Source organism: Rhopalosiphum maidis, chromosome 1 (assembly GCF_003676215.2).
Source record: "Rhopalosiphum maidis isolate BTI-1 chromosome 1, ASM367621v3, whole genome shotgun sequence".
Taxonomy (NCBI): domain Eukaryota; kingdom Metazoa; phylum Arthropoda; class Insecta; order Hemiptera; family Aphididae; genus Rhopalosiphum; species Rhopalosiphum maidis.
The window spans coordinates 1280663-1291505 of NC_040877.1; the positions used below are offsets into that span (position 1 = coordinate 1280663).

General features: G+C 25.9%; 1 protein-coding gene and 1 pseudogene across 1 annotated transcript; one reads left to right on the plus strand and one right to left on the minus strand.

The window, feature by feature from the left end:
* Positions 1–808: 808 nt before the first annotated feature.
* On the minus strand, positions 809–2313 carry LOC113548911 (annotated as a pseudogene).
* A 2301-nt stretch (positions 2314–4614) lies between these two features.
* On the plus strand, positions 4615–10636 carry LOC113548575 (fatty acyl-CoA reductase wat-like). The gene is given in 9 exon segments (XM_026949521.2): positions 4615–4803; positions 6255–6503; positions 7525–7618; positions 7621–7651; positions 8123–8232; positions 9380–9569; positions 9696–9956; positions 10155–10412; positions 10487–10636. Coding segments are annotated over 9 exon segments (1470 nt in total). The 3' UTR covers positions 10575–10636.
* The last annotated feature ends 207 nt before the right edge of the window (positions 10637–10843 follow it).

The following is a 10843-nucleotide window of genomic DNA, read 5'->3' on the forward strand; positions in this document are numbered from 1 at the left end:
TATTGTTTAGCCAGTGACTTACCATTAAATTTATTGATTGCCAATTTGAAAATGTCAATTGGATTATTGAAGATGAGTCTATTTCGGAAGTCATTACTAGTCTACAATGTTTCATGGGCCACACATATGATCAAGTATTATTTTTTTTAATTTATCATCTCTTAAACGTTATCTATGTTAATTCTTAATTAAATCATTTTGGTTCATGATAGCTATAATTAATACAACAATAAATACTAATAGTAAATTTATTTTGAAATCAATTTGTTTATTAAAATAACTTACAGAGCTACAATGTTGGGAGAAATGTTAAAAAACACTGAAACCTTAGCAGAAAACAAAGTTAACAATCAAAGCAATTGGTTAATACAAGGTGTCAAATCTAAAATTTTCAACCACTCCTGAAGAGACCGGCTATTGGTAATAAACTAATATATTATATTATATTATTATATAATAAGATGTTAAAAAATAACATTCACTTCCGCGATCTAATCCAAAACTATATTTAAATACTAATTCATAAATTAAATATATTTTTCCTCAATATTTTGCTCTTAACATTATCAGTCAATTTTTATTAAGTACACTCAGTCATTGGTTGTGTACAGGAACTGTTTTATTTTATTAAAATCTTGATTATGGTTTATAACTAATATAAACAAATAAACGTATATTGAGTAGTAATTGTTTAAATTAATTTTAAAGTTACTATAACATTTAAGTGCTTTATGTATGATAGTAAAAATGAAAGAATATAATAATATATAATTAATAATTATTAATTATATGATATGTTTGGTGTGAAATGAATTAAAAATGTGTGTTATTATAAAAATGTATCTAGATTAATATACATTTATTTTATTGATAACATAACTACTAAATATAAATGAAAATATTTTTTTTTCTTTTTCAGCGAGTTTAGAAAATCGGATTCAATACTACACAAAAAAAGGGAAGCTTAAATTAGAATGCAAAGAAAAATAAAATTTTTGGTTTACATTTGTAATATTACAATATAATATAATTTCACTACCTATTTTTTTTTATAGATCCATATCTATATCTGTACCTATGTAATCCATACAGAATAATACAATGGCAAACATGTAGTAGAGCACTGCTAAATGCTGTTGCAGGAAATGTATTCCAACATATTTCTATGAGGCCTAGTACAATTAGCCTAAACTTATTTCCATAAGGTGTTGACCATAACAAAAATGGCAACGTATGGTAGTACCATACGTAAAATTGATAGTGTAATGAGCGGCTGAACATTATCCCGATAAAATTGGCTGAAAACATGGGTAACAAAAATAAATTTGCGCTGATATCCATGTTGATGTTGATTTTCTTTTTCTTCAGCTGAGGTTTTAAGTCGTGTTCGATTTGTTTCATTTTGGCATAGGAGTTCAAATATTTTATCCAAGTTGCGGTGAAACACAACAAAACTGTGAGGTGTATGGCCAGTAATAGTGTGTGAAAATATCCACTCACAAAATGTTAGGTGGGACAAATTTCCAATTCACTGACCATTTATACATAAAGACTCTAGATAAGTCGAATGCACCCTGTATATAGTTTATAGGATTATTGATTAAAAACGGTAAGCCCAACAGTAACTGTACTAAAGCGCAATATGTTATGTGTTTAATTGTTCCTTGGATACCAAATTTTGTGATATACGCTATTAATAGTACTGGGGAATAGAGCAGGATGTTCATTTTGATGGAAACGGCCAAACTGTAGACTATGCTACCAATCGCCCATTTATTCTTTAGAAACATGTAAATGGACAGGTAGAGCAGTATTACGGCAATTGGATCATTGAACAGTCGCAACACATATATAGAATGGATACGATATGAAGAAAAGCATTGTAACAACATAACAAAACGGTGGCACTTTTTTACTGCGTTCATGTATTTTGAACACCAAGTATATGTTAATCAAATACAGTAACATAAATATATATTGGCCAACTCTGATGTTCTTACCAAACGCGGTCAAGTAATACAGCACGGAGAACACATACACAAACCCGGCTGGATACACCAAAGGTCCGGTTCTCCTTTCAGTTTTCCATAATCAAATGTACCATTTACCACGACGCCTTCTACTTCTTGCATGTACGCCTTCCAGTCGATTTCTGTGTACTTGACATTTTGTATGATATACAAGTTTAGCACAAGTTCGATGGCAATCACAATCCATTTGATCGACGACGTGTATGAAGGATCGAATAAGTAAGACTTTATGTTTTCTAGCGGACCCGTGAGTTTTTACAGTTTTATACATTTTTTTCCACATATTAATAATACAATTATTAATTTTAAATTGATATTCGTATAAATACACTAATATTGCAATAAATGAAATTATGAAATTAGAATAATACAAATAAGTAATAATTATTATATTAAGATCATGATGTTACCGCACACATATAAATCGTTATCATAGAGTATATAGTATAGACTGAGTAGATGGCAAAAGCTGCAGCAACAAAGTTAGCGTAAGTGAAACATGTTCTCACGTGTCAACTAAAATATGGCTGATAAGCCTTATCATTGTTGTTGATATCGTACCCGGCTTTGCGCCTTGGATCATATTATTTTAAAAATATATTAAATACCATTTACACCTGACATCTATATAGTATAATGTTGGGTACTCTTGTAATATATTGATTAAAAAGCAGAAAAAAGACACATTAACATAATTATCATCTATACGTGTTTCATGCGTTGTCATGTGTTTTCTATTTTTAGCATACCTACGTTTTCGAATGGAATAATATAGTGATTGTGAGCTCATGGCCGTATTTAGAATTTTTACGCCCCTGGGCATATAATTTACATTTACTAGGTTGTTCTATTTGAGGTTGCCAAATCAAAAGCTCAAATGCAGGATTAAAAAAATGCGCATATAACAGTGCTTATATATTTATGCAGTTGATTGTTCACATCCAAATGTTTTTCAGCCATTGTGCTTTGTGCATACTTTGTATATTGTACCACAGACTATATATGTTAGGTACTATTTTCATATAGTCTGTGATTGTACTGTTGTATAAATGACTGCTGTTTTTTTCAATTTTTGTGGAAGTAGAATAAAATAATGTAATTACATTTTACAACATTACTGTTTATAAATTATAATGTAATCTGCGTTTGGTCAAATCCTAAATTTTATATTAGGCAGTAAAAACTAAAATGCCGTAAATGGTTATGGTGCAATTATAAATAATTAGGTACTGATTAAATTACCAATAGGCAATAGTACATACAATGCGTACAATATGCGTTATAACTTATATGTATATGAATATAAATATAATTATGGTCAAATATTATAATATTAATTAATCTGTTAGTCTGAAGTTAATATTATTTTAAAAATGAATAATAAATAAATCCATACATTTTACAATTAGAAAGATAAAATAAAATAAAAATCTACGATTAAATTAAATTATATCATATATATTGATATCCACGCTTGAGTCGACGTATTAAATTAATAAATGAATGATTTGTCATACATTTATTTTAATTTTAATTTTAATATTTATGTACTTATATAAATATAGCAACATAAGCACAATTTGAGGGGGCTTGAAAGAGCTAAGCCCCCTCTAAATCAATCATAGCCCCCCAAAATGGTTTGTATATATCCCTTTCCACCTTTATATATCTTAGGGAGCATACACATAGTACATATATACAAATTAAGATAGCCCCCAAATTTAAAACTCAAATTGTGCCTATGTAGTAGCAATAAACGAACTATTAATTTTTTGCTTTATTTTTACTTTTACTTACCTATGCCTGTATCATAAATGATAAAACTTATACGGAATGTCGGATCTAAGACGTTTAATTCCCGGAGTCAATAAAAATGCAACGCCTTTGTGTAATAGTTATAGCTACTAGGTGTAAATAAAAAACAAAATGTTTAGAAAAAAAAAATATAAATATAATATTTATACTCACATTTTTTTTTCATTTATATTTGTTTATTTTTATATTAAAAATATTTTTATTGAAATCATTGTTTTCATATATTATTTTAGGTATATATATATATATATATATATATATAGTGTATAATATTTCAATATTATAATTAAATATCATTAAAAAAATATAAAAACTTATAGGTTATTCAGTTATATACTTATATATAGGTATACGGTACACACTAAGTTGTTTAGGTTGAAATATCTATTTATAATTTATATACTAGGTGTCTAGGTATATTAATGTAGTATTATATTATTGTAGTCATCGATTAGTATTTAGTAGGTATTGGCGTATAGCTGATCTATTGATGGGCTTATTGTTACGCACTTCTCATTAAATACTGCCTCATTTGATTTATTGTTATTAAACTAACCCATTATAATAATATAGGCCTTGAAAATTCGTTCATAACTATTATACCTATAGCTAAGTATACATAATATTTTAAAAGCGATTATCTATTAATTAAATCTTATAGATTGTTTATTTGGTGGTAATAAATTCTAATGCAGACAAAGTTTGTTTTCATTCGTATATCTTTAAGCACTACAAAATCTGTCTTTGGTGTTTTATTCAAAAATTAATAATGGAAGCCTGTATACCTGAAACATTTAGAAGTGGGACAGTCTTAGTGACCGGAAGTACGGGGTTTCTCGGGAAGATCCTCGTTGAAAAAATACTCAGATCTTGTCCTATAAAAAAAATTGCGATCTTAGTGAGAAATAAAAAAGGAATTGATGCTAATCAGAGGGTGGCAGATATCTATAAACAAGCTGTAAGTAATTTTTTTTTTTTTAATTTTAGACCATAATTTACATTTTTAGTAACGTAGTTAAATACCATTAATTAATTTTTGATATACATCATATTACCTATCGGCTATTTGTATATATTTTTCAGTTGACAGTTGTTTTATATACTACCTATATCAGAATCATAGAGTAAATACCTATTGAAGTACCAATAGTTTGTAGATAATTAGATTTTTGTTGAAAATATATTTATTGGTATTATAGACTTCATAGAAATTAAAGCATGTATATATAATATATGTTTTAATAAACCTTCACCATAAACAAATGAATACAGACAACAATACTTAGTATACCTTAATATCCTCAAAAAATAGAACAGATGAATAATAGAAAAAATTGAGTTTTTAATTTTTGATACATTTTTAAATGGATTGATTGATGTCCCTAATCCCTATTATTGAAGGGTCTAAGTTTCGTGTATATCTACAAGAGCCACAAGATTAATTTCAAATTAAGTGAATAAATTACCTAATACAGAAATCGATGTCTCTTCCATCTTACATTAAATAAAAACAAAATTCAGAATGTATCATAATAATAACATATTATTATTCATTAGTTTAACTTTAGTTACTATATTACCTTGTTATTTTATTATTATGTTAAATTATATTCTTATTATTTTTAATTTTTAATTTTTTATTATTCTCTCTATTTACCATCTATAAAAATGTCTAATTTTGACTTTACAATTTATATCATATTATGTGATATTTTATTATTAAAAAGGCGTCTGGTCATTGATTTATACAAATGAATAAATACATAAATTAATAAAATAATATATTTTATGTATCTACTCAATTGTTATTATAATGAATCTAATACTTACGATATGTTTTTAATCAAAAAAGAGCCGATAAGTATCTGTATAAATTTATACAAAAAGTAAAAATTAATCTGTGCATGTTTAACATTTTTAAATCTTGTAAAATATAATCTATAGTTAATTTAGTTTCTTAAAGTTTTATTTGTTAATACATGTATTACTATTATATATTATGTTAAAATTAAATGTATCTACCGTGTAGGAAATCTAAATAATAACAAAAATTATAGTTTACAACATGAATATAGTTAAATCTTATATTTTTAATAAAGGCACTTATGACAGCTGCAATTATTTAAAAGATCATTAGTGAATAATTGTCATAATTTATTATCATATTATATACATATATATTCATTAATATATTATTAATTATCAGTTAAATATTGTGCAATGGCTAATCATTTCTTTATTCAAGTATTAATTTTCTAAATTTAGAGCTATCAACTATAATTGCTAATTTAATTTAATGTAGTAGTATTAAAAACTATTATAATGTACAATTATTTTAATTATATGTAGTATATTATACAGTGTGTATATTTTATTATGAGTTCATAATTGAAATATTCTTTTTTTAAGGTATTTGATCGACTTAGAAGTGAAAAACCAGATTTTATGGACTTTATCAAAATCATTGAGGGTAATCTAGAAGATTCATCAATGGGTTTGGTGACAGCTAATCGCGATTGGGTAGTTGAAAATGTTAACTTTGTTTTTCATTGTGCGGCTACAATTAAATTTAACGAAACTCTCGAATCGGCATCAAAAATAAACATACTAGGGACTGAAAAACTTCTGTCTTTAGCAACGCAAATGAAGAACCTTAAGGTAATGTAATAGTAAATATTGATGAGTTGTCTATTGATATTAATTCAAACATTAAATTATGTTGTAATTGAATTTTTTTTTTATTATTAATTAGATTATTTTATAGATAATAGCATGAATATTTATTTCAAGTCTTAAAAACTGAAGAAATATCAAAGTTTTATAAATCTTAATTTTACGTTATGAAATATTTTTTAATTTTAAAAGCATATCTCATGTTTTATGATTTTTTTTTTATTATGGATATTAAATAATGTTAGCTCACATTTAGTGAATTTTAACATTTTTAATATAACACATATAAAACTTCGTAAATTAAAAATTAAGAAGCAACAACATAGAATTTCGAAATTTAAAATTCTAGGTCTTAATATTTCGGAATGTAGAACATTGGATTATAACAAATTTCTAAGTAAATTTTATACCCTAGATTTGTATGTGCTGAGTTTTACGTTTCAGAATTTTATTTTCTGGAGTATTTTAATTTTTGGATTTTTATCATTCTGTACAATTTTGGCTTACCAACTTAATGCGAGGGACAAACGGCCAAATGGGTGTAAACTTGACCGCCGTCGAAGAGAACTGATACTTGCGATATATTGAGTATTGATAATTGATTGTATATTACATGTATGAACGTGATAGTATGTTAAACAAATTAATATTTTGTATAATTTTAAATTAATTTACTGTAGTTTTAGATGTAAAAACACACTAATCCAATAATAAAAGTATATTTAAGTTTTTGTTTTTTAAGCATATATTTTGTATTTTTAGTGATAACATTGATTATAAATACTAGTAAATACTAGTGATACATAACTGCATATTTTGTTTATTTTCAAAGCATTAAAACCGTAACCCATAAGCCATATTATGTTCAGATTCAGAAAAAATGTTACGTTTCTAATTTGTTTACTATATACTCTATAATAATTATTAATTAATAATGGTGTACTATATTCGTGTATTAAATGTGAGCGTATAATCTTAATAATATTTATGAAATATAATTTTATAGGGGTTTGTGCATGTGTCGACCGCTTATTCACATTGTCCCAGGGGTGAAATCAAAGAAAAATACTATCCTGTTCCAATTACGACCAAGGTGCTAAAAATATGTTTAGTCTCAATAATTCTACACCAAGGTAAACATTTCTCATACAAATAAAGTTAATATTTACAAATAATTATAGTTTTTTTTCTCGGATAACGTTTTTTGTAAGAGAAAAACTACACTAAAAATTTAGTTTATAATACATTTGCTTTATTGTATTTCAAATTATAATAAAAATATTTTTGAAGTTATTAGTATAGGTATAGCAGTATTGACATACTTTTTGTAGTATGAATTTAAAAACATTCAAATGTATTAAAAATGCTTAGCCTTACTGACGGTGGTTTACCTATTATTATGTTTTTAAAATTCAAAAATCATTTTTCATACATTTTTTTGTGAAATTTACTTTTTTATGAAAGAAATAAAGACCATACAGAATATAATGATATTTGTTTATTTATTAAAAATGTATGTGAAAAGTGTATCTATCTAATCTATTTTTCTATATGTGCTAACAAAGAACTTATTTAAAATATTAACTTATATATGTGATTTTTAGAATTTTAGAAGATTGGCCCAATACATATTGTTTTACAAAAGCAATTGCAGAAAATTTGGTGTTAATAAATGGTATTCATTTACCAATTTCAGTATTTCGTCCATCAATTAGTAAGTTCATTATATTTATTTTATTCGTTTAGTTTAAAATCATATACTTAAAACAAGAAATAGGCTGAATTTGTTACACTATACATTTTCACCTTTGTATGGGGGACGGGAATGTATTATAGTCTTATATACTTTGTATTGGTTTTATTTAACATCCTTATAAATTATTTTATACATATTATTTAATTTTTTAATTGGACATAGTAATGATTTTCTATATTGAAATATTTAGAGTCTTAATGATGTTATTTCATCTCTTATACAAAAATGTATGATTCAACATATCTGTTGAGGAGTTAGTGGCAGTAAAACATTAATAAATTTCTTGATTATTATGATAGTATTATGTGTATAATAAATATATATATCCAATGCTCAAATTGGGAAAAATTAAGTAGAGGAGCTCAATCCAATGATTTAAAAACTGCGTTCCAAGTGCACAATTACTTAACACAGACCCACGGGAGCCGCCGCTTTCAACACGCCCCCTTACCAATCTACTCATATTTTGAATACTTTGTTTTTAGCTACACAGATAATTAAATTCCAATCATAATATATTTTGATAGAAATACCTACGTCCTATATGTTACAGTAGAAAATAAAAAAATAATAATAATGAACATACATAATTTATTCAATATACTAAATAGATAACAAAATTAATAATTAAATCGTTTTTTATATTTAAAAACCGTAAAATTCGTTATATAATTGACGTAAGTTGAAATAATTAATTTAATAACAATTATTTTGGACATAAGTTTGTGTCGTCCCTCCGTTTCAGTAAAAACATATAGTTAGGGTATAGGCACGCAAAAATAAAATAGTACAGGAGCTCGTCTTCTTCCTGCACCCTCCCCCATTTCGAGTACTGTATATATCGTTATAGAGATACAAAATATTATAATACAAATAGTGTATATTAAGTTAATTTCTTTATTTTTTTAGGAAGGTAATTTTTAGAATTTATTAAAACGATTTTTCTTTAAAAAAAATAAAAAAAATAATTAAACTTCTTATGAATGAAATACAATAAAATAAAGTGCTAAAATAAAGAAAATATTAAAAATTAAATTACACTCAATACGTGTTTGTGTTTAACTATTTAAATTCTACATTATTATATGTTCATAATTTTTTTTAGTCGGATGTACAAAATCGGAACCTGATCCCGGTTGGCTGGAAAACATGAACGGACCGTCTGCCATAGTTGCCGGTGTTATGACTGGATTCTTGAGGACCATTCCGATTGTCAAAAATAAAGTTACGGACATAGTACCAGCGGATTACACCGTAAATGCATTAATTAGTGTCATGTGGGACACTGTGAATAGGTATATATTATTGCAATGCGTATTCGCTGTATTCAAATGCGCATAATCATACGGTCGTGTGTAAAAGTATAAATTCGTAACGCCATTGTAAAATGTTTGATACTGGTGATAATTTTCAAATTTTAGATATCAAAACACAAATCTGATAAATCAGGAACCAAAAATATATAATTACGTTTCTAGTGTCGAAAGTCCCTTGTTATGGGGCAGATTTATAAAAGAAATGAATGGTCATTATCATGAAGCTCCACCTTTACAGTCAATATGGTATATGTTTTGTATTTTTTATTCCAATTTATGGATTGTAAAAATTTTGAGATTCCTATTCCACCGGATACCAGCTACGTTGATTGATTTTTTGCTAATCGCATGCGGTAAAAGTCCTAAGTAAGTGTTGTTTAAGTTTTCACTTATCTGTACGTATTATTATTGTGACATGTATTGTTTTTTAAATGTATAAGTATTATAAAAGGAAATCTAATATAGAAATTACAACTTTAAAAGAAATCGGAATATGAGCTTAATTAAAAAAAAATAATTTAACAATTATTAGTAATTTAAACGTATTTTTATGTTTATTTATAGAATGTTGAAAATGTATGTAAAAACGGAATGCATGATAGATTTACTTTATGAGTTTACTACGAGACAGTGGAAATTCGACAATAGTAACACCAGAGAACTGTGGTCATTATTAAGTCAAGACGACCGTAATACATTTTGGTACAGCTTGGAAGAATTTGATTGGGCGTCCTATGTAAAAATTTATTTCTATGGTATCAGAAAACACGTGTTACATGAAAAATTGAGTAACGTGGCTAGAGCTACGGTAAAAAATCGAAAGTACGATATTTTGCTTGAATTCAATTTTTCTTCAATAATGATATATTTATTCGTTTTTTATGTATTGTTTTTAGATTATTTTGGTTGCATCAGTTATGTATTTATGTATTTATTTACGTTACTTTTCAAGTATGTTGGACGTTTGTATCGTATTTCTATTGATTGACAAAATGTATTGGTACAGAATATTTCAGTGGTTATAATAAGTTGTCAATTGTAATTAATAAATTAATATATGTATCACTGATTTAATATTGTTTTTATAAAATAAAATTAATTATGTTTATGTACTAGTTATTGAGTATAATATTAATATATTCCATATGTCTAAAAGATATTTAATTTTTCGATCCATATGGACTATATGGCTATACGTATGATTGATAATAATACCTAATTTAATTAAATACATTTTTTATAATAACGTCTAA